The sequence below is a fragment of the Rhinolophus hipposideros genome (assembly GCF_964194185.1).
Source record: "Rhinolophus hipposideros genome assembly, chromosome: 11".
NCBI classification, from domain to species: Eukaryota; Metazoa; Chordata; class Mammalia; order Chiroptera; family Rhinolophidae; genus Rhinolophus; species Rhinolophus hipposideros.
In genome coordinates this window covers 79404911-79428830 of record NC_138057.1, presented here as the reverse complement: position 1 = coordinate 79428830, position 23920 = coordinate 79404911, and the positions used below count along the sequence as shown (strand labels likewise).

The 23920-nt window shown below is 58.3% G+C and overlaps 2 protein-coding genes across 9 annotated transcripts; one reads left to right on the top strand and one right to left on the bottom strand.

The window, feature by feature from the left end:
- The first annotated feature begins 968 nt into the window (after window positions 1–968).
- Window positions 969–7863, top strand: UCK1 (uridine-cytidine kinase 1). Of its 2 annotated transcripts, XM_081067629.1 has the most exons (8): window positions 969–1190; window positions 1402–1561; window positions 3537–3633; window positions 3804–3946; window positions 4042–4136; window positions 5931–5979; window positions 6710–6866; window positions 7067–7863. In XM_081067629.1, the coding sequence occupies exons 1-8, from the start codon at window positions 1083–1085 to the stop codon at window positions 7197–7199; spliced, it is 942 nt and encodes a 313-aa protein (XP_080923755.1). In that variant the 5' UTR covers window positions 969–1082; the 3' UTR covers window positions 7200–7863. The 2 variants fall into 2 exon arrangements, with proteins under 2 accessions (XP_080923755.1, XP_080923756.1); XM_081067630.1 differs by lacking the exon at window positions 6710–6866 and having other exon boundaries at window positions 995–1190; window positions 5931–5961.
- On the bottom strand, window positions 7857–23597 carry POMT1 (protein O-mannosyltransferase 1). 7 transcript variants are annotated; one of them, XM_081067624.1, is made up of 20 exons: window positions 23456–23597; window positions 22471–22622; window positions 21279–21385; window positions 21079–21129; window positions 20397–20543; window positions 19632–19743; window positions 19204–19269; window positions 19025–19118; window positions 18662–18817; window positions 17424–17554; window positions 16932–17027; window positions 15536–15628; window positions 13795–13891; window positions 12348–12401; window positions 11901–12021; window positions 11536–11633; window positions 10806–10919; window positions 9978–10104; window positions 9224–9401; window positions 7857–8632 (listed from the first exon to the last, which is right to left on the bottom strand). In XM_081067624.1, the coding sequence occupies exons 2-20, from the start codon at window positions 22590–22592 to the stop codon at window positions 8458–8460; spliced, it is 2139 nt and encodes a 712-aa protein (XP_080923750.1). In that variant the 5' UTR covers window positions 22593–22622; window positions 23456–23597; the 3' UTR covers window positions 7857–8457. The 7 variants fall into 7 exon arrangements, with proteins under 7 accessions (XP_080923750.1, XP_080923747.1, XP_080923746.1 ...); XM_081067621.1 differs by having other exon boundaries at window positions 12309–12401; window positions 23456–23594; XM_081067620.1 differs by lacking the exon at window positions 23456–23597 and adding an exon at window positions 23088–23364 and having other exon boundaries at window positions 12309–12401.
- Between the last annotated feature and the right edge of the window lie 323 nt (window positions 23598–23920).

Genomic DNA, 23920 nt, shown 5'->3' with positions numbered 1-23920 from the left:
TCTGAAGTCATGTAAACAGTGACTTCGCCTGATGTCTGCACGTTACTCTAGTCTCTCCGGCATCATATTTCAGCGTCATCAAATATTCATGGAATGCTCACAATGCATTAGGAACTAGAGCTGCAAAGAGAGCCTCGGTGCCTCGGGGGAATCTACAATTTGAATCCATCACCTATGTGCCTTGTCTGTGCCAGGCACTGGGGTACAGGTGGAACCCAACAGCCTGGGCCTCTGCCTTCTTGGCTCACAGCCTGCCTCCAGCGAGAGTCTAAAACGTCATCCAATGACAGCTGGCCACCACAGGCAGGGTGTTTGAGAAGGCCAGGGGACACTTGCTGCAGAAGACAGTGGGGGCCACTGAAGGCTCTAGCTGGGGACTGGGTGAGTGACACGAACTGGGCAGTGTTAGGAAACTCGGGTGGCCAGTGTAGATGGGCTGGAGAGAGGGTGAGCCGAGGCAGGCTAAGGCAGCGACCTGATGAGGGGTCGGACCCAGGCGCAGGCAGGAGCGAAGTGCACTGGATAGGTGCTGGGGCGTGGAGGCGGATGCGTCGTTCTTGGGGTGACCGCGCACGAGGCGACAAAGCCGGTGCCAGGTTTTCACCCGGGCCACGGGACTCAGGAGTCCCACATGCCAGCCCTGGCGCGGGCCCATGCCCCCACTTCAGCACCGCAGTCCCAAGGGATCATTCCTGACCCCCCGAGGCAGCGGAGGTGCGGATGGAAGGAGGCTTCCAGGCCACGGGCCTCTGCTGGAGAGGCCGCCGGGCGTCCGGAGACTCCCGCAGCCGGCCGCGATGCTGAGTCGCTTTCGTCCTTTGCAGCAAACACGCGGCGCAAGGAGCGGCAGCGCCCAGGTATCCCACGCCCGCCGCCGAGCAGCTGCGGGACCCACCCCACACATGCGCAGCGCCCGCCTCGGACTACAACTCCCACCATGCCCCGCGCGCACCCGGCGCTCCGCGCGCCTCCCGGAAGTGGAGCTCCGGGGGGGCGTCTCCGAGCTCAGCGGGGGGGCCGGGCCGGCGGGTTTGGGGAAGCGACGGCGGCGAGGAACCCGATGCGGGCGAGAGGGGCCAGAGATGGCTTCGCCTGGAGGCGGCGACTGCGAGGGCGCCGCGCCCGAGGCCGACCGGCCTCACCAGCGGCCCTTCCTGATCGGCGTGAGCGGCGGCACCGCGAGCGGCAAGGTGAGGGGCTGCGCGGCCTGGGGCGGCCGGGCGGGACGCGGACCCGGGCGGGGCGGGGCGGGGCGGGGCCGCGGGGCCGCTCCACGGCCGCCCACGGGCCTGGCCTCGCGGCCCCGGGTCCAGGCCGCGCTGCCGTGCGGGTCAGTGTGTGCACGGGCGCCGGGAAGGCCCTCGCGTGGCCTCAGCGCGCGTCCTGTCGCTGTGCTCGCAGTCCACGGTGTGTGAGAAGATCATGGAGCTGCTGGGCCAGAACGAAGTGGACCACCGGCAGCGGAAGGTGGTCATCCTGAGCCAAGACCGGTTCTACAAGGTCCTGACGGCGGACCAGAAGGCCAAGGCCTTGAAGGGGCAGTACAACTTTGACCACCCGGGTACCTGCAGGCCGTGGGGGCGGCGGGGCCGGGAGGAGGGCACAGCCAGGTCCGGGGGCGGGGGCGCGGACGCCGGAGGCCCGGGTCCGGGGGCGGGGGCGCGGGCGCCGGAGGCCCGGGTCCGGGGGCGGGGGCGCGGACGCCGGAGGCCCGGGTCCGGGGGCGCGGGCGCCGGAGGCCCGGGTCCGGGGGCGGGGGCGCGGGCGCCGGAGGCCCGGGTCCGGGGGCGGGGGCGCGGGCGCCGGAGGCCCGGGTCCGGGGGCGGGGGCGCGGGCGCCGGAGGCCCGGGTCCGGGGGCGGGGGCGCGGGCGCCGGAGGCCCGGGTCCGGGGGCGGGGGCGCGGGCGCCGGAGGCCCGGGTCCGGGGGCGGGGGCGCGGACGCCGGAGGCCCGGGTCCGGGGGCGGGGGCGCGGACACCGGAGGCCCGGGGCCGGGGGCCGGGGCGCGGACACCGGAGGCCCGGGGCCGGGGGCGGGGGCGCGGACACCGGAGGCCCGGGGCCGGGGGCGGGGGCGCGGACGCCGGAGGCCCGGGTCCGGGGGCCGGGGCGCGGACACCGGAGGCCCGGGGCCGGGGGCGGGGGCGCGGACGCCGGAGGCCCGGGGCCGGGGGCGGGGGCGCGGACACCGGAGGCCCGGGGCCGGGGGCGGGGGCGCGGACGCCGGAGGCCCGGGTCCGGGGGCGGGGGCGCGGGCGCCGGAGGCCCGGGTCCGGGGGCGGGGGCGCGGGCGCCGGAGGCCCGGGTCCGGGGGCGGGGGCGCGGGCGCCGGAGGCCCGGGTCCGGGGGCGGGGGCGCGGGCGCCGGAGGCCCGGGTCCGGGGGCGGGGGCGCGGGCGCCGGAGGCCCGGGTCCGGGGGCGGGGGCGCGGGCGCCGGAGGCCCGGGTCCGGGGGCGGGGGCGCGGGCGCCGGAGGCCCGGGTCCGGGGGCGGGGGCGCGGACGCCGGAGGCCCGGGTCCGGGGGCGGGGGCGCGGACACCGGAGGCCCGGGGCCGGGGGCGGGGGCGCGGACGCCGGAGGCCCGGGTCCGGGGGCCGGGGCGCGGACACCGGAGGCCCGGGGCCGGGGGCGGGGGCGCGGACGCCGGAGGCCCGGGGCCGGGGGCGGGGGCGCGGACGCCGGAGGCCCGGGTCCGGGGGCGGGGGCGCGGACGCCGGAGGCCCGGGTCCGGGGGCGGGGGCGCGGACACCGGAGGCCCGGGGCCGGGGGCCGGGGCGCGGACACCGGAGGCCCCGGAACTCCCCCAGCTAGCCCGCGGCCCAGGCTCTCCGGGCCCCGCTGACCCTGCGGGGCTGGAGCCTGTTAGGAGGTCGGCCCCGCAGAGGGGCCCGTGGGACCCCTGCTCCGCCACGTCTACGGTCACGGAGTCCACACTCAGCTTCACGCGGTTAGGGGCCCTTTGCTCACTCCTCTGTCCACTGTGGCCTTTCAGTTCCCCACCTGCCCCGGGGCAAACTCCCCGAGAGGCCAGCAGGGGATAGATGAGAGCCAGAGGCGCTACGCTCCATTTCCTGGGCTGGGCAGGGGCCAGGAGAACAGGTGGACATGGGGTGGGTGAGGCCAGGCTGCCACGACTCGGAGTCTCGTCCGTGGCTGGCTCCCATCTTCATTCCTTTCCTGGGGACACGTGGGAAGGAGGCCGGCAAGCATCCGTCTGTGGTTATTTCCCAGAAATAGAGAGAAGCAGATGCCTAACCCACCTACCTCCCAGCACTAGCCGATCAGGAAACTGCCGGGTGGGACAGCAGCCTGGGCAGTGGCACTGCCTGAGGTCGGGGGACACAGATCCATGCTGTGGTTTGCAGGACTGCAGAGGGCTCTGCAAATGTAAACTGTAGGGGCCACTCTCAGTCCCAGTCCCTTAGGGTCACTGGTACCACCAGCACCCAGCTGTGGCTGGCCGACCCGAGGCAGAGGAAGTTCCCTGCCGTCCCCACAGAACCCCTGGATTGTTTGCCTTGTATTCCATCCCTGCAGATGCTTTTGATAATGATTTGATGCACAGGACTCTGAAAAACATCGTGGAGGGCAAGACTGTGGAGGTTCCCACCTATGACTTTGTGACCCACTCAAGGTGAGCAGGTGGTTCCTGGGCGGAGAGGGCTGTGTGCTGAGGCTTCCCCGTGGCGCCTGCACAGACTGACCCGCAGACGGCCGGCACCTGTTGGCTTCTGCGGACAGCCCCTCCCACCGTGCCCTGCTTTCTCCCTGGAGTCACGGCCCGTTTCTTCTGCTGCCTGGCAGGTTACCGGAGACCACGGTGGTGTACCCTGCAGACGTGGTCCTGTTTGAGGGTATCCTGGTCTTCTACAGCCAGGAGATCCGGGACATGTTCCACCTGCGCCTCTTCGTGGACACCGACTCCGACGTCAGGCTGTCACGAAGAGGTAAGGCAGACGGGCCTCTCTGCCCCTGGCGAGGCTGGCTTCGCCCTTGCGTCCCAGTGTCTGAAGGTCACCGCTTTGCTCCCGTCCCGCTGCAGTTCTTCGGGACGTGAACCGCGGGAGAGACCTGGAGCAGATTCTGAGCCAGTATACCACCTTCGTGAAGCCAGCCTTCGAGGAGTTCTGCCTGCCGGTACCCATCTTTCACTTATTTGGGGATGCCTTTTCTCCCTGTTGAAGACGACGCACGACACCTCTTCTGCGGGAGCTGAGTCATGGATGAACGTGGTCTGATTGACAAGTGGAGAATTAGCTTCTTGTACCCAAGTACCAGGGAGTAGTTCTCAGCTCCCAAAGCCCTGCCCTCTGCACCCACACCGGCTTCCTCCTCCCTGCCTCGGCTTTCCCCAGCTCACCTGCATTGCCTTCGCAACCCTGAGAACCCCCACCCCCCGTGCCACCTTGCCCAGGGCGTCTGCTCCGGCCTCTGCCTGCTTTCTGTGTTCCCAGCGTGCTTCTCGTCATCTGACAGGCACGGCCTGTCTTGCTCACACTCCCCAGCTCCTGTGGTGATTTTGTCTGCCGACTGCCAAAAGTGCTCTCTGGCACGTAGTAGGTGCTTAACGTCATCACGCCATATGTTTCTCCAGGGTGCCTTGTGCTTTTGGGCACTTGAAGGTCCAGTTGGCTGGCAGAGAGGAGTTTTGTGGTTGTGCAGTCGTCTGTCTTTTCCTCCATCTTACCTTTCTAACTGGATAGGGCTGCAGCTGTAGTCAAACTGGAGTGTTTTCAAGGGAAATTTAACAATATTTTGCTTCTCAAAGGTAAGAATACTACACGATGCTGTAGATAAGTAGGACAAATGCGTTCCACCTGCTGCTATTTAAAACCAGTTTTTACAAGCTTCTGGAAAATAACTAGAAAATTAAATTGACTGTTACCGTGGACACCAAATCTGACCGGTGACCCTGTGGCGGCAACACCATCCTCGGCCGGAGCCCTGAGACTTGTCCTCGCACTTCCCTCTCGCTCAGCCTTCACGCGTAGCATTGAGTCTGAGCTGACCATGTCCCTGCCCCACCCCCGCTAGTGGTTAAGACCTCTCTCCGATCTTTGCCGGGCTGCATCTCTCCTGCCCCATAGCCCAGGTCTGCGTCCCACCAGTGAGCCAGCCCACGGGAAGCCAAGCCGGCCTCTGTGCTCACGTCTTTCGTGGGTCTCCACTGCCTGCGGACGCAGCTGCCCTAGGACTTGGTCCCTGCCGCTTCTGTGGCTCATCTCTCGTGTTTGCCTCCTTGGCCCAAATCCACACGCCACCACACCACACCGTCCATAGGTCCATCCGACGGGCCACACCGATTTCTCCCTCCCCGCCCTCCGCTTTGCCTGAGTCAGGAGCGTCCCCTCCACGGCATCTGGCGGGGTCCCTCCTCAGCAGCCCTGCACCGCCTGGCGTGTCTCCCTGCCCTTACCTAGCAGCAGGGTGCACGACGGAGGGCGGCTGCTCAGCGTGGGCACCTGAGAGGCTGGGTGAAGGGAAGGGAACGGGCACTGTGGCTGTCCTCACATACAATGCATGGATTAAGTACACGGCGCATGTCCTGCTCGCTCCTCCAGGCTTCTTGCAGAGGTTCTTAATTGCAGAGGACGCACGTCACATGCTGTGGAGGGCGCCACGCTCACTTAGCCCAGTGAATTGTTAGCACAGAGAACTGTCCCCTGCGACAGTGTTTGTGGGAACAAGCAAGACAGTGTGTCAGAGATGCCAGGAGACACATCATCTCCTCTGGCTGCCTGAGCCCTCACTTCCTGGAGCACTGTCCCCCACACCTGGTTGATAATTGCCCCAAATCCCTGTTTCACCCCGCCTGTGACATCCCAGGGCTTGCTCCCCTGCCAGTGCTTCGAGTCAAGCCCTGAGCAACTTGAAGTCACCTTGGGGAGGGGACGGACAGATGCTTATGAGACCCTCCTTTTTGCCTTGCAGACGAAGAAGTATGCTGACGTGATAATCCCTCGTGGGGTTGACAATATGGGTAAGAACCAGGCCGATGGATTGCCCGACCCCTCTATCTGCTCCTAGAGCCAAAGGGCAACACTGCCCTGTCCCAGCGTAGTTACTGAGAAGCCATCTGTACGTTTGTGGCACAAGTTAATATACTTAAAAATATATTTAACATGCTATACACCTTAAACTGATGCACTTTCTATGTCAATTATATCTCAAAAGCTGGTGGAAAAGAAGCATATACATGTATATACAGAGGGTGCCAAAAAGTATACACATTTTAAGGAAGAAACTTAAAATTGTAATACTCAATATATGCCAATAACAAAAGATGAATACAAGTCACGTTTGACTTCTGCAATTACAAGAGGTGCTCAAAGTGGTTCCCGTCAGTGTGCAGACACTTCTGATTATGGTGAACTACTGCTTGAGCAACGCTGATCAAAGTGTCCACTTGTAGACAGTTTTTTGGCACCCCTGGTACATATAGGACACTGACAGGGAGTCACTGTTAGCAGAAAATCTTTTAACCAGGCTCTAAGTTAGTAGAAACCCTCGCAGACCAAGCCAGGAAGTTTGACTGCACTCATGCCCTGACATGCATTTTTATCTGCTGAGACTTTGTGCCAGACGGACGTAACCAATGGGGTTTCCTGGCCGCAGGCCGGGCGGGTGCAGCCAGCGAGCGACAGCAGCCCTTTGGCTGGCCGTGCGCTGTGGTGGAGAGCGAGTGCGCTAACCATTCTTGTCTATTGCAGTTGCCATCAACCTGATTGTGCAACACATCCAGGACATTCTGAACGGTGACATCTGCAAGTGGCACCGCGGAGGGTCCAACGGGCGGAACTACAAGAGAACATTTCCTGAGCCAGACCATCCCGGGATACTCACGGCCGGCAAGCGATCACACCTGGAGTCCAGCAGCAGACCCCACTGAGGACGGTGCTCAGCCTCCAGGCAGGCCCCCCGAGACGCCCGCCTGCCCGTACAAACGCCACCGCTGCTTCCCCTCTGGGTCTGGGACGACCAGTGGTGTTTGGGACGCATCGTTCACCTGCTGAATGGGATGCTGGCACGTGTTCCTGGTATGCGCACTAGCTGAGCACCGTCCTCAGTGGGGTCTGTGCCACTGAGAAGCGCTGCAGACAGTGTGGGGAGCCCATGGTGCCTGCTTCCAGGAGGAACACATCACCTGTTTGGGGACAACGGAGGAAGGTGCCCGGACACTGGCTGTTCCAGTGTTTCTGAAAGTGAATCCATAGTGAGAGGCTTTCTTTCTAGTACAATCTGGTTCTCACACATGTAACTGAAACATAGTACTTCCCTTTTTATGTGTTTTACACCCAAATGTTTTATTGTTTTATAACACCGTGCTAGGTGCGACCTATTAACCCAATTTCATGATGAGCCACGGAGACGCCTCCTTCCTGGCCTGTGCTCTGAAGGCAGCGGGTGGCAGGAGCCTGGGGAACAAGCGTGTGCTTACCCGCCTCAGACATACACATGCACATGTATATGCGGGGTGTCTCACTGGCCCAGCCCCGGAGCCTGCCTGGCCCCTGCAGGCGGGGTGTCCACACGCAGCCCCGCACGGGCCCTGACCCAGGGTGCTGCCTGACAGGTCTCTTCCCCGGTGTAACCAGGGCCACGTCCAGGTGTGTGCTGTGGCCCCACAAATCCCTGTGGCCTTTTGTCCTGCGTTGTCTTCCCTCCTACGTGGTGGCTGTCCCTTCCCACGGCCACCAGCTACACCGCACAGGCACTCCGTTTCCTTCTGTTGAGTAGTAACTAGTTACACATGTGACATCAGTCGAGCTTGGCTGAGCTTGAGGCTGGTTTCTGATGACTAACAGTTTGGTCAAGCCTATTGTGTCCTTTTGGAGAGTCAATAAATAATACCAATTTGAATGCCAATTTGTCCCTTTTTAATTAAACCAAAAAAGACAAATTCAGGACAAGGAAACGTATGGGTGACAAACCTAGACTTGAAAATGCTACTCGCACACGTCTCAGCCAAATCTCAGGAGCCGGGAAGAGCCAGAAACTGAGCAGTGACAGTCTTCACTATAGTCATGGGAGCGTCACATCCGGTCATTCCAGTGGCTTCTCTGACACTGAACTCACTGGGGCCAGAGGCTCCAGCTCAGCGGGTCCAGGGGGTGCTCAGGACCCAGGAGCAGCCGTCTGCCAGAGCCTGCCACGCCATCTGTCAGCAGGACTGACGCCCATCACTGCTCGCCGCTTCCTGCCTTTCTCCCCCATCGCGAGTCCTGCTCTAGCCACTCAATACCACATGTCCTAGTCGGGGGCCCCTAGAGGTTAGTGGACACGGGGACATGTTCTTTACTAACTGGAAAAAACAAACCTTGCTTAAAATGAGGCGCTCCTCTGAGGACTATTGCAAGAACAGAAGCTCCGTCAGGCCGGGACGGTCCCCAATGAACTTAGAGCCACACACACTCCACCATGTCCTGACCCGGCCAGATGCTTCTCATTCTGTCATGTCCTAGTATTTTCGGATCAAGATGTCCCAGCTATCTTTCCAGCGCAGGGCCTTGAGTTCGCTGGCTGAGAGCGACCTGTCCCCATAGGTGAGTGGGCGCAGCGCGTTGAACACGTGACAGGCGGAGGCGTACCACGCTACCACCAGGGCACTGAAGAAGCTTCTCTGGAGCTGGGAGCTGTGGGTACCAGCGCAGGCCCAGCGTGAGGGGGCAGGCCCATCCCCACCGACTGCCCCGTCGGCCTCCTGCTCCTTCCCTCCTGCCAGCCCTGCCTTGGTCAGCCCTGTCCCATCAGCCTGAGGCACCGAGTGCGACCTGCCTCTCTCGTCTCCTCCTCGAATCTCCACAGCTTCTGTTCCATCTAAACTCAGATGCCAGTGTAATGGCATCACAGCCCTCCAGAGATACTTTGAGGCTCCCGACTACCAAAGGCTCTGGTGTCCAGCACTGGCTCTGCTTTACAAAGCTTCCTGGTTCATCCAGCACGTCTGAGCGACCCGCCTGCTAACCCCCAGCTGTTCCAGAACACACCAGCACCTCCGTGTTTGCCTTTGCTCCTGGGGTCCTCTAGGCCAGACACCCTCCCGTGTCCCACCCACTTCAGCTCTTTTCATCACTCAGCGGGCCACGGCTTCGTCCTCTGAACCCCTGTGGCACCTTGTGTGTACCTCACATGACCTTAACCCATTCCACGTCGCATTGAAATCGTCACTTGTCTCCCCTGGGCCCTGACCCGCCCCCCCGCGAGGCGTGGCTGTGGGCCCATACCTGCACAGGTGGTCGCTGAGGTGCTGCAGCACCACGGGGAGCAGGAGGATTTGGAAGGTGAGTGCGGGCAGGTAGTGGTAGAGGAAGAGTGTCTTGTCCATCAGGAAGAAGGGCAGGTAGTTCACGGCCCAGCCACCGATGCACAGGACCCCGGCCAGCACCCAGCGCCACCAGGAATCTGGGGAAGAGCCACCTTAAGCCAAAGCGACTTACCTGGGCCTGGTCAGTTGGGGCTCTGCCAGGCTGTCAGGCTGGCTCACTCGTCCCCGAGACACACACACACACACACACACAGACACGCATGCATTCACGAGCTCTCACTTCTTGACCACCCCCCGCCCCAACCCTTGGAGGCCCGGCCCCGCCTCAGCTCATGGGGATTATAGTCAGTCTGACTCCTGGGGAAGCTGTGGAGCGGGGCGTCAGTGGGGAGACAACAGACCCTGGGTGCTTATTTCTTTGTTTCAAGATTGTTTTAAGCAGGTTTGTGTTACTAGCAAACCACCACCAACCCTGACTAAGCGCCTGTGGCCACTGTGCCATCCAGCCATTTCCAGGGCCTGCAGGAAACCAACGTGGAGCCCATTCCTGCACCTCCCCTTTGAGGCAGAAGCCTTGAAGGCAGTGAGGGAGCTGAAGTGCAAACACTTGGCTCTGGGGTCACAACAATAATTCAAGTTCCCTGGTGCAAAGAGGCTGCCTTAAGGCAGAGCTTCCTGGTCAGATCGGGGGATGGGGAGGCAGCTGCACTGACCCTCAGGCAGGTCACAGATCTTTCTCCGGCGTCGGAGCAGGTACCAGAGGAAAAGCAGGGCGTAGAGCACGGTGGCGAGGCCGGCCGAAGCCCAGATCACCACGTTCCCCAGTAGGTGGATCTGAGCCTGCAAGCGAGCGACAAGGAGACGCTGTCAGCACAGCCTTGGCTGCCAGGGCGCCCACAGGGAGGACGCCCCAGCACCCAGCGCCCTCCAGCCCTGGACGTGCCTGTCCCTGATGAGAGCCTTTCTAGAAAGTGCTGCGATTCTCTAAAACTGGGACCACAGAGCCGTTCCCAGAGCGACTACAAAGAGCAACCCAGAGCTACGGGTGACCTCTGGGGCCTGCTTCCCGAGTGACCGCTGGGCGGCACTTCTTGGTGGGGGGGAGGGTGAGCGTTTTTTGCCCCCCACCCCATCCAGTGAGTGATGACTGAGCACGGCCCGGGGCTGGTGCTGGTGTTGCCTTCTTTCTAATGTGTGGGGAGAACGTTAAGTAAAGAAGCAAGTAAAGAAGCTTCTTCTTTACGTAAGTAAAGAAGCACGGGGCAGGGCTCCGATGTGAGGTGCCAGGCAGGCAGGAAGGGTGTATTTCAAAAACCACTTTTGGCCGAAAAGGGGAACGACGTGCTCCCACAACGGCAGAGAAGCCCAGCTTCCTTCCACATGCAGACATGACCTTTCTCCTTGGCGTCTGACGGCAGTCCTGGCGTGTGCTGCCCAAGCATTTAGAGAAAAGCAAGTGACAGGCCTTTGCGAGGCCGGCTCTGGAGGAAGCCAGGGGGCATGGGAAGCACAGAGGACTCTCCGCCCGACAGCGCCCTTACACTGGTCCTGGGGTGCAGCCAGTAAGCGATGTTGGTGTCCAGCGTGATCCAGTCCAGCGGCGTGGAGCTGTATTTGTGCTCCGAATCGTCGCTTCTCACCGTCAGCATCCTCCACTGCAATGAAGCCAGAGGCCCCTGAGAGGCACGCGGACAGCCAGAGCCTTCATTGCTCAGCGATCCGTCAGGGGTCAAGCAAACTGCTGTCCTTTCACGCGCGTGTCCCACCTCAAGTTCATGCAGCTCATGAGGCAGAGGCAGCGTGCCCACCGAGGGGGGCACGCCCTCCAGGAGCCCTGAGTTCTAGCCGGGCTGTGACTCCGGGAGGTGGCCGCCCCAGCGGCTTCAGTCACCTCGTCTGTAGGTGAAGTGATTGGCCTCTGTGCTGAGGGCACTTTTAGATTCGGGACCCCAAGACTGTGGTTCTGATGGCTCTAGGGCTCCACCATGTTCACTGTTGCCCATTTCGACCTGACCTGGGGGGCCTTGAAACATACCCTGGCAACGTGGCAATGCTATGTGGCTACAGAATCTCCTGCCTGCAAAGCCAGAGGCCTGCCTGGGATCAACAGTGCTGTGAGTGCCACAGCAGAGGGAGCGACACGCCCCTTCACGCCCCTTCCCTGCTGAGTCAGGACCCAGTTTAAAGACTGATGCAGGGAAGTAAGAGTCCTACAGACCACAGCGCTTTCTCTGGTGACCAGCCAGCCCCTTCCCTCCGCCCGTGGGTCACCTGCAGCTCCGAGAATCTGGCCATGAAGCTCAGGTTTCTGCTGAGGTCCACCTGTATGGGTGAATGCAGCTCCAGTTCCCTCTCCTTCTGTTCCTGGCCTGACAGAATATACCAGAACGCAACAGAATATGAGTAGAATCAGGGTGGAGAGCGCCCCTCACCCGATGCTGTCAGCTCAGTCACAAGCTGGCTTCCCTGCTTTTCACCCACAGTGACTCCATTTAGTTTTTCCCCACATGCGAAACTGGGCAGCAAATTAGCATCTTTGGACCCTAGAAAGCTGGCAGCACTGCCTGCCGACACCTCAGGGTGATAACCTGATTGTTTACAGGGAGGGCGCTCAAGTACCCGTGTGCGGGTCTCACTTTTGCCGTAGCGGTGCTCTTCCACGGTCCACGCGGTGCTCTCGTGGTAGCCCCGGGACAGCTTCTCACCAACCACCTCCAGCTGCCGGAAGCCCCAGTCAGGGAGGTGCGCCCCACTCAGCTGGAAGACGAGGGCAAAGGGCGTGACTGGGAGGCCCCAGCCCTGGCTCACCCCCAGCGAGAAGGGGACCCCGCCCCTGGTCAGTCAGCAGGCATGCCTCCCTCTATGGGGTCTTCAGTTAGGGCTCGGTTCTGAGACGTTACAAGGGCCTCCCGCCTGCCGTTAGTGCAAGCACGGCAACGACTGAAGCAGATGTCCTGCTCGGAAGGCCGGGCTCAGCCTGGAGAGTGAGCACGGGCGCTGTGAGCCACGAGCTCTGGCCGTGCCGGGAAGCAGTGCGCCTTCACCTTTAGGATGGCAGACGTGTTCACGTGCACAAAGCGCACCTCCGACAGGATGGTCTTCCACGTGTCCGCAGGTGACTCTCTGTTCACGATGTCCTGTGAAAGAAAGCCCGTCTGGTCAGTTCGTTTGTTCTCTTCTAGATTCCCTTCAACGTCAAAACTGACTTGGCTGATACAAGGGGACAAGTGCCCCAGGGCAGCCAGCAGGCTGAGCCTCCCTGCCAGCAGGGTTCTCTGGTAGAGGCCTGGGGCCTAAAAGATGCCTGTTCACCCAGAGGGCCCAGCGCTCGCGCCCAAGTGCGGAGATGGCACAATGGAGGTTCCAGACTGTCCCTGAAAGGTGTTTTGGGGGATTCCTGACATCCGGTAATAAAACACTAACATCTGAAGAGCACTTTGTCATAGCTGCTGATGAGATCAGTGAGCCCCAGGCGACAAGTGGCAGCTGGGCCCAGGGGCCGGCCCTGCTATCAGCTGTCCTCCCTCCTGCTCCATGCGGGGCTGAAGGGGCCGCCAGCGTGGACTGAGGAGGAGGAAAAGGATCAGCGATGAGCCCTCTGCAGCATCAGCAAGCGAAGCCCCATCAGGACTCAGGGTGACATGGTGAGGGGCAAACAGCTCGCATGGAGGTGGGGACATCTGCAGCACGGAGCGGGGCAGGTGCTGCCTTACACAGAAGGGAAACTCGGCCCGAGTCATTCACACTGGGGACAACCAAAACTGGGGGTTGGGGGGACACTGGTGTTAAGTGGGGAGCTGCTGCAGCCAGCTGGAGGCCAGGAGCAGAGTCTGACTCATGGAGTGCCCCCAAGGCCACTGCTGCGAGCACTGTCTGCAGTATGTTTCACGCTCACGTGATCTAATTCAGACGGGCCAATGGTTTACTACCAGAACATTCCTCCTGCTACCTTCCCCAGGATGCCACGTGCAGCTCTGGAGAGCGAGGGTCATCTGTAAGGGGACCACGTTGCCCTGGTCACTCTGAGGAAGGCGGTCAGCAGCCCAGCTGCCCAAGGAAGGGGCATCCCCAGGAACACCCCCACCAGAGGGTCAAGCCTCTCCCAGGAAATCCCACAAGGAGGGCACTTGTTGCCACCACAGAAGGGCTGATAGAAGAGGCTCCCTGGTGACGGAGTGTGGCCGGAGCCCCCAGCCTGTGTTCAGTGCCCTGCTCTTGAGGCTGACCAAGTGACCAAGGAGGAGGGCATCTGTGCCTGGCAGAGCCACATGAGGCACACACAGCCCAGCACAGAGCGTTTACCAATCGTCCTGTAAACCTATTCTGATACAGGAATCATCCAGATTCCTGTGGTCCATGAAAGAGGAAGTCTCTGATCCCTGTGACAACATCTGTGACTTTTTTATGACTATGAACCACTTGCCTAATTTTACACCTGAATCAGAATTACTCTAAATGGCGGTTTCAAACGCTCTGTGTCAGAAGTGCGCGTGTCGGTGGCCATCACAACCCGTTTCCAGCGGGACTCACCAGTCTCCAGAGGTTCTGGGCAGGCATGGAGATGTTGTAGTCGATGTAGCAGGAGACCTCCTGCGAGTGGGGGCTCAGGGGGGCTGCCACGTCGTGCCTGGAAAACCAAACAATGCTTGCGGGACCTCCCTCAGGCTCTGCTGAAAGGCACTCACTATTTCTTTAAGGAAAGATCCTGAAACAAAGCTGGCTCAGCCTGACAGGGTAACAGGTCTCACAGGGATTCCTGCCCAGGACGCACCACCAAGGGCTTGGGCATAAAGAAAACACTGAAGAGGCAGAAACTCGATAATAATCACATTTCCAGGGCAAGTACACAGACGTGGCATCTCACAGACGGCAGTCTAAACTGGGCAGGTCTCCCCATGCCACTTGCAGGAGGGTACCTTCTGTCCCAAGTGCATGGCCACACACAGGTGGGCCGCTCCCTGATGGCCAGGGCTTGAAAATGGCTGAGACGCCAAAAATATTGTTGGAAGACAACCTCAGATGCCCAGACACCACTTCCACTCACTCACTCACTCAGTGACCGTGCCACGTATGCGCCAGGCACTGTCAACAGCGCAGGGAGCTACAGGACAGTCCCACACCCCTGGAAAAGACAAGCCAATGCGCTGATGGATCAGACAGTGCCAGGCTGTGTGAGTGCTGCGAATGAAACCAAAACAAGGCAGGGATAGCACACGAGAAATGCTCTTGGATCAGGGGACATTTCAGCTGACACCTGAATGAAGTGAGTGGTGAGCCAGGGGAGATCCGAGTCAAAGAACATTCCAGACAGACGGAACAAGTGTGAAGGCCCCAAGGAGGCTGCACTTGGCCATTTCATGGACAGTGGGGAGGCCCGGGTGACAGGAATGGCGTTCACCAGGGGGTCACCAGGGGCTGCAGCTGGGGCAGAGGTGGGGACGGTGTTCCGAGTGTGACAGTTACACTGTGGGAGTCACAGGAGGGCTTTCGGCAGAGAAGGGATGGAAACAGGTTGAGTTTTTCCAAAGGGCGCCATGGGCTGCTGTGTGAAGGGTAGAGGCAGGTCAGGGGCGTTTTTCCAACAGCACAGGATGAAGGAAATGGGGCCTGGACTGGGGCGGAGGGAGTGACGGGAGCCACGTCTGGGGGTCAATTGTGAAGGTTGAGACCATGAGATTTGCTGACGGAGTAACCATGGGAGAGGAAGAGAAGAATCAAGGATGGTGGCTGAGGCTGGGCTCTTCCCAGGGAGAGCGCCCTGCACAGCCGTGCGTGCAGTGTGGCCTTTGGAGGGTGGGCCGGACTTGAAGCATGGATGTGGGAGTCATGAAGATGCCAGGATGGGCCCAAGCATGTGGATGTGCAGAGGCTGCTCAGAGGTCAAGTCAGGTGAGGGCTAAGGGCCAACGTGTAACAGCCCTCCTGACTCCATCTACGCCATCTCCATCCTGCCGGGACACTGACACTTTAGGTGACGCCCACGACGGAAGTGCCCACACCTCATCCTGTGCACATGCGCGTGTTACTCTCCTATCATCAACCACTCATGGCCCCGCCTCTTCTGGAGGATGGGCAAGCTGCCTCCTCCTTGCCTGAGGCTCCGTTTTCCTTCCCATCCCTCCCCTCAGCCACCACCACCAGGGTCCCCTCCCCACATCACGTGCAATGAAGTGCTATTCCAGCCCCAGGGAGGAGGAGAGCAGAGGGGTGACAGTGCTCTGAGCAGAGACCCTGCAGGAAACTCTAGAAGGAGGGAGCACGCAGCACTCACGTGTTCAGGAGGCGTGTGGTCATGCCGTGCACCAGTTGCACCACGTCTCCGTGCCGCACGGGTCTCGGCGGGCTGCTCACCTCCAGCTGGTGCCTGGGGAGACACAGGCTGGCTGCACAGTGCCTGCCGAGCCAGGGCGCCCAGCAGCCACACCCGCGCCGTGACAGGGGCTCCGAGTGCTCACATCGGGCAACCTGTACCTGATCTGAGGTGAACTCGTGTCATACAAAACACAGACGTTCTGTTGAACTGTTTTCTGGAAGCCAAGGTCATGTGGTTCTGTGTGCCACGATCACATTCTAGCTGCTCTGTTTTGCCTACAAATGCCACAGTGACAGACATACTGCACGCTCAGAAATCCTTCTCTAACAGACGGGCTTTTCGTGCAGGGTCCACTCAGTGAGCGCATAGTCAGGACCTGTTAGGTCCCGACACTGGGCTGGGTGCTGAGCGGACTGCCGGACAACCAGGCGCGGCCCGCTGCCCCAAGTCACTGCAGGAGGAGGACAAAGCCCTGAACAAACAAGCCAGACACAAACCGACTGGCTGTACAACAATGGATGTGAGAAAGCCAACGGGACAGTGGCAGAGAGGAGGGCGTGATGAAAGCAGCCGCCCTGAGCTGCTGACCTTCAACTTTTAAGTCAGAAGGAGCCAATCAGATAGGATGGCTCCTGGGGGCCCGCACGTGCAGAGCCCAGGGCAGCGGTTTGCCTCACTGGAGAAATGAAGAGGCAGGCGTGCATGGAGGGCAGGAAGGAGGCTGGCGCCACCTCCTGGTGGTACGGGCGCTGCAGGCGCTGTGAGGGGTGGGGATTCCATCCGAGGGCAATGGAAGCTAGAGCAGGAGAGTGACCTGTTGTAAGTTACGTTTTAAAGGACCCCTTGGGGGACTGAAGCTGGGGGAAGGGTGGAAGCAGACCGTTAGGGGAGGCAGGAGGTGGAGACCTGGATGGTTTAAGATCTCGCTTGAAGGCAGAACTAATAGGACTGGCGGATGGACTGGAGGTAGGGGGCAAGAGTGAGAGAGACCTCGTCTGTGAGGCCTGAGCAAGAAAATGGCTTTCAAGAGGAGAGTTCTTGTTTCTACATGGAGGAGAGAGGGAGTGGTGGCCGAGGGGTGAAGGAGGAGGAGAGTTTGGGCCAGGTCTGGCAAACACTGGGCAAGGAACTGAACAGGCAGTTCACTTCCAAATGACCCAACCCCCTCATCACGGGCTTCTCAGCACTGAGCTGAATGCAGAGCTTCGAGGGAAGAAGGTATGGACAGACAGGACGGCCCAGGACTGCCCGAGGGCCTCGTCGGCCAGGCCAGAACGTGAGCTCTGTCAACTCCTCTTGAATGAAAAATAAAAAGAGGTGAGCCATGCCCAGAAGTCGCAGGACCTGTACGCACCTCCCAGGGTCCTTGATGATCCACCAGTTATTGACATCTTTGAAGGGGTAACAGGTCACCTGCTGCTGGTGGGAGCTGCCTCGGCCGCTCTCGTATCTGCATGAAGGAGTCAACAAAGAAACACGTCTGCAGGTAGGTCGGTGAAGGGGCCAGTCGGCCTTTCTCCCAAAGTTCCTACAAACACTACTAGCAAGGTATATAAGGGGAACGAAGGATACAACAGACAATAAGTTTAAACCTAAGAGGGACTAGAACACGGGAACCTAAGCAGCACTCAAGACAGGCAGAAAGCGACGTGTGGGACAGCCAGGGACAAGCTCAGCAGGTCCTTCCCGCAGGTTTACACGCAGCACTGACAAGACTCATGGATAAGCAGGTCTAAGCTCAAGTTCTTTTTGTCTCCCAAACGTCTTCATATAAAGTGAAAGTTGGTAATAGCAAAACTATGAAAAACATTTTATCATCTTCCAGGTGAGACAGTCATTTCCTTACATCATGGGGTAGGAGTGCTGGTGGGAATGAAGCCAGCAGGGCACGGGTTTGCCAAAGGCGTTCTTCAGGGTGACCTGGGAACCATATGCCACCTCCAGGGGCTGGCCTTGCGTGATCCGAGCTAGCCCTCCCTGAGAAAAGGCAAAAGGGGGCGAGTGAGAGAGAGACGCATCACACTGGCCTCTCCGACAGCCACTCCTGCTGGGAGAAGTGAGTGTTCGGGTAGCGGCAATTTCACATAACTAGCTATAATTATACACTACCGAATCCTGTCGTATGACAGTCCGTGGTCCTAACTGTAGCCACCACTGACTGAATGCCGCCTCTGGCGCTAATCCTTACACACACACACACACACACATACACACACACACACACATCCTCACCTACTTCTGACCGGCATCCTGAGCTAAGAGCAATTGTTATGTCTAAGAGATGAGAACACTGAGACGCGGGTGAGTTCAAGTTGTCCACACCCATAGCTGGCCGCTGACCATGACAGAGGGTCCTGACTCCAGTCCACTTTCTAACCTCCTCAATCAGCACAATTTATTTTTAAGTGTGTTTTTCCAGGACCCATCCGCTCCAAGTCAAGTAGTTGTTTCAGTCTAGGTGTGGAGGACGCAGCTCACAGTGGCCCGTGTGGGGATCGAACCAGCAACCCTGGTGTTAAGAGCACCGCGCTCTATCTAACCAACTGAGCTAACCGACCGCCCCTCAATTAGCACACTTTACCATTTTTGCAAAGTCTGTATGAATGAACGTGCATGGAGTCTGTCCTCTGAAGCGCATGTATCGGCCCAGAGGCTGAAGGACCTGCCACGGGCCTCCAGTAGGTCACCCTGACGAGCGCTGACCCTTCATCTCTTCCCACACCATCAACATAGTCAGAACTAGTTTAAAATACTGAAGCAGATTCCTCATTTCTCGATCTGCTTTTTCCTCTAATGCTCATTTGATACTGTTTATATAAGAAACTCTATGTCGGGCAGCCAGTTTGCTCAGTGGTTAGAGCACAGTGCTCCTAACACCAACGTCACCTGGTCAATTCCCACATGGGCCAGTGAGCTGCGTCCTCCACAACTAGATTAAAAAAAAGGAAAAAAGAAAGATGACAACTTGACTTGGAGCTGATGGGTCCTGGAAAAACACACTGTTCCCCAAAAGGAAAAAAAAAAGAAAAGAAACTGTCTACTGTGGTCCCCTTTCTTAGGTCGCTGTGTCATGTCCCTTCTTACCTCTAGGCTGGCCTGGAAAGCACTGGACATGATCTGGTCGTGGGGCCCAGAGCGGTAGAGCAGAATCAAGTGGACGTAGAAGAAGAGCAAGTACATGAAAACCGGGATGACCACGAGAGCCACTGCTCGGGCCAGAACGTGACAGAGCACACAAATCTGTCAAAGGAGGAAGAGTCACATCCCGCCACCCCACATGCGCCCGGAGTCAGCAGCAGGAAGCCCCGCCACCCGCCCACAGACGCTGCCAGGGCGGCTCCCAGGCCTGTCTTCTGAAGCCTTTCCACCAGACGCTCCCCCTGCTCCGATCCCACCCCCTCGGTACCCCACGCAGGCCGGCCTCAGGCACAGGCTGTCGGCACCTACATTTGACAAAGTCCGGTCTCCTATCAGCTGCCAGGTGTGGACGGCAGCAACTCCGAGCACCAGCAAGTAAGTGAAAAGACCCATGTATTTGATGCTGGAAAGACCAACGGAGAGAAAGCGCACGTGAGACACAGCCCGGGGAGGACGGGCACTGCCTCAGACCCCTGGACCAAACTCACCCAATGGCACAGGAACAGGCCACTCCCGTCAGCATCAGCCACAGCCACCATGTCAGGGAGAAGGGCCTGGGGGCAGAACGGAGGAGAGAGCTGGGAACAGGTCACCAAGTGTCCCCTGAAGGCTCGAAGACCTGTTGGGGCCAGCTGGCTGCACCAAGCTCTAGGTACAAGGAAAATGGACCCTCATCTCCCAAAACATCAGTTTCGGCAGGTTTCCTTCTTGGCCAGAACACTTCTCCAGTTAGTTTAAGTTACAGAAAAATGAGGATGTATTTATGAGATCATGAGCCAAAGGCCAGTGTAGGTGACTGAAAGATGGTGAGCGAACAGCTGCCCGGAGGGAAAAGGCCTCAGCCCCTCTCGGGTCGACAGACCACCCAGACTCCTCTTTCTCATTAACTAGGAAGGACACGTCCTGTTTTCCATACCTGTGTTTTTGGGAGTTGGAGAACTTCAAGTAGGACAGCACGGCCAATAGATTAAAAAATATTAGCACTGATTCCAAAAGCATTAGCCTTGACTGAGTGATCAGGGCATTCTCTGTTGGAAAAATGACGTCCGTCAGTTGTAAGGAAGCAAAGAGCAAACAACGTATGACGACAAAAACATCCACAAAAAACATACATTTGATATGTCACAGAATGTGAAGGCGGGAAGTTCAGATGTAGGGTGTCTGGAAGGGGACATGCTCCAGATCGTGAAGACGGATTCCTAGGGGTGAGTCTCACCTGCTGAGACCTGTGTGACCTTGGGCAAGTCACTGCACTTTCCTGAGTCTTTGGTTTTCTCATCTGCAGAAGTAAAACTGACTGTGCAGGCCACCGTGAATGTTGTAACTCTGTGGCAGCACAGGGCCTCAGAGCTGTCACCCAGTAAACACAAATTCATTTATTTTATATGTGAGCTAATTTCGTTTGTTTATAAACCTGGGCTGGAAGATTCTGTCTGAGGAACACCCAGAAAGAGGCCTGGGAGGTGATGGAACGAGGGAGGTTATTGGTGAGTGTACCCAGGCACGTGCCACACACACTAGGAGTGGGGTGACTCCCAGAGTCACAAACTGGATGAGTAGAAGCTGCTGCAGGGGGCACACTTGTCAAACCCTGAGCTCTCTGGGGCCACACATTGAAATGTAACAAAAACCAGCGCTCGCTTCTTCCCTGCATCAAGGCAGCTAGAGGCCCGGGTCTCACCGATAAGCATCAGCAGAGCAGCTCCCATGGCGGCACAATGAGAAAAACGGAGCTCCCACACAATCTGGTAGGCCATGGGGACCGACAGGGCCCCTGCGAGGGCCGGCAGCAGGCGCAGGGACCACACGGGCACGTTGCTGCTGTATTCTAGAAGGCAACCACAGCGGGGCTGAGTGCACCATGCACACACCACAGTCGTTACCACAGGTGTTTTCACACAAAGCATCACGTTCCTAGGCGCTAAGACCAAAGTGCACAAGCCTGGGGACCTTAGGGAGCACGGAGTGTGCAGTACGGCTCTGAAGGTTTTGAAATAAGCTTTATACAGTCAAAGACCGGCTCCCACTAAGGACCTGAAATTACTTAATACTTATTTCTAAATTTACTCCACCTACTTCCAAAAACATTGTGGCCACACATGCAATTTACAAGTACAAAAGAAGTGCAATCAGTTGCCACGTAGAGCGTGCCATGTGTGCCAAGAACTAGAAATAAAATAATTATTGTAACTAAACACTAAGATATTCACCAGGCTTTTCGAAAGTCTTTCACTTGTACCCAAATAATTTCTCATACCCTGGACTTAGACTCATAAACCACAGTTGTGATTTCCTACGAAAGCCACTACCACTCCACTGCAATATGTACAAATGAACAAGAGAAGTGAAAACAATCTTTTTACCTGCTCCAATTCTGTTCCACAAAAAGTTACCATCGAATCCTCCTAAATAACCTAAAACAGAGGCTTAATCAGTAACCACGCCATTCAGCAACATTTCAGGAGCGCTAAACTGTGGCAGGCAATGGGGAAACAATGGTAAATAAATAAGACAGGGCGTCTGCCCTCAAGAAATTTCATCTACAAGTTTTAAAGGATCCTACCTCCCAAGGCCAGCAGCATGTGGCCAAATGGCGGTCCATTGCCATCCAAAAAGAAGACGCGCTTCATGTAAAAAGAGATGTACTGGCCATAATATACTTCATCGAAACTGAAAAACAAACCCACATTAAATTTCACTATAAATCTTAGCTGTAAACAAAAGGCGCCAGGATACAAGTACACCTGTGTTTCCAAATGACTTCAGGGAGTGGTCAGCAAAGGTCGGCTCTTGTGTACCAACTATACCTGATCCCCAGATATGAAGAAATGTGTACGACATCATCCATCCATAAGGGCAGGAAGGAGAACTCATCAAGCTCAGTCAGGCACTCAGGAGGCCTTCCCGACACAGATTCTATTTCTCTCCCTAGTTTTCAGTTTAGGGGTGCACCATGAACGAGCCTGCTGAAACGAGGATAATCCCCTTGTCTACCAGCACATCTGTGGCTAAAAGTCGGAATCAGATCTCGGACCCAACAAAAAGGTCATAGGTGCAAAAAGGAAACAGGGTGGAATCAACCGCAACAAAACGTTTTCAGATGATATGAAAGAATGGCAGTCAGTTTTTTTAGGCATGATAATGCTACTGTGGTCATGTGGTTTTTAAGAATCCGGATCTTTTAGAGGTATATACTGAATTATTTATGAATGAAATATAATGTCTATGATTTGCTTTAAAAAAATATAATACACTGCACAGGAGCGGGTAGCTGTGAGTTCATTAACTGTTGAAAGTGGGTGATGAAGGAGTCATACTATTCTTCCTACTTTTGTACATATTTGATGTTTTCCGTAATAAAAAGATAAGCAAAAAAGAACATGTGTATTAATCAGACAATAAACAACGCTTTAATAGTAAAAGCAATCATTTCCCATTATGACAAGGAACACACTATAAGGTCAATGAGGAATTACTTCCAAATTCCTCAATCTTCCACCCTCCGCTGTCTAAGTTTTAAATGGTCACCTGAGGCTACTGTACCAGCTACAGACCTAAGACTGAGCAGGTGCACCCTGCAGGGGCTTTCCTGCGGACACACCAGTCTCTCCTCTAACTGCCAAAAAATGCCCATCACCGAGAAGCCCGGAATTTCACTCTCCCATTTACGCTGTTTTAAAAAGGCACTTCCTGTCACCAATGTGCTGAACAAATTCCAGTTCTTTCCCATTCCCCCTGAGTGGCATTTGGCTTACACCACAGCCCTTGGATAGCTGAGTTGCCACAGTCGGCTCAGTAAGGCCATCAAGGTCAGGACCACGAGGTTCAAGTTGACATTAGCTGTCACCACGACAGGGTGTTGCAAAAATCCCAACATCTTGTAGAAAAGCAGGCCCGGGAAAAGTCCCTGGAAAAGAAGGGAAGAGCTGTCATCAGTAAATGGGTGGCAACCAGGAAGGCTCACAGAGGCTACGAACAAGGACGTCTGATGCGCCAGGAAGAACCAGGTTGTGGGGCCGTTGAGTCAGGAGGCACCAGCAGCTACCCAAGGTGGGAATTCAGGAATGTCAAGACTGAATAGCCACTCATTCAACACCTCGGTCCAGATACACCTGCTGAGGAGGGAGGCCACTGGGAGTGAATGCGATGGCCTCCTCCGCCCCCACCTGGGCGGCGTGGCCAGCTTACAACCCTATGACCTCCAGCTCCTGAGCTGAGAGCCTCATCTGCCCAGAGCGCCTCCCCGCCTTCCCTCCTTGGGGCAGCCCCACCCCCTGGCGCCCCGTTTCTCATCCTGAGGGCACATGTGCACCCGGTCGCCCCCCGCTTCCTCCCTGAGGCTTCATCTTCCCTTGGGCTCCAAATCTCTTACGGCTGCACCTGCCCTGGATGATGCGCCGCTCCCTCCTCGAAGCAGCGTCTGCCTGGCAGGCCCCCGCGCTTCTTCCCGAGCACTCCCTTTCCTTTCCGCAGGCTGCGTTAGTCCCGGGCCACTATCTTCCCCAAAGGTGTCATCGGCCCCTGGGTGCCGCCCTTCCTCCCCCGGGTTCACTTGTCACGGCGCCCCCGTCCCCACTGGAAACGGCACCCAGCCGCACAGCCTCCGGCTCCCAGCGCACAGCTGCCGTCGGCCCCGCCCCCCGTCCGGGGAGGACCGACGCCCCAACCCGGCTCTTCCGCAGGCGGCGCATGCGCCTCCTGCACTGGCTCTCCGAGGTCCCGACGGAGCTGCAAGCGTACCAGCGTTTCTTGAAGTCCCCGCAGAGACTCTCCCCCGGCCGGGCCACACCTGGGATCCGTCGGGAGGCACCGGCGGTTGCAGGGCCCTGCCTCGTGAGGGCGAGGGCGAGGGCGAGGCCGCTCGGCACTCGGCACCGCCCTGCTCGGCGCTCGATTCGCCGCGCCTGCGGGCAGCGGCGCGCGTGCGCAGTGGGCGTGCGCGGGGCGGATTTGTCGTCTGCCGGGCGGACGCCGCGTCTCTCTGTAGCGTGTTGGTAGCGGGCTTGCTGTGCCTCGAGCCCCCTGCACACGCAAGTATCTTTTAAAACAACCGCAGGTTGCTGAGTGTGGCGCGGCCCACCGCGTCCCGCGAGCCTGTCCCGGCCTCTCCGCCGCGGGACGCAGCACCTTCGGTGCAGGGAACGCGCTCCCGCGTCGCCGTCCGAGCGGCACCGAGACCGGGACGCTCACCCGCGAGGAACCCCC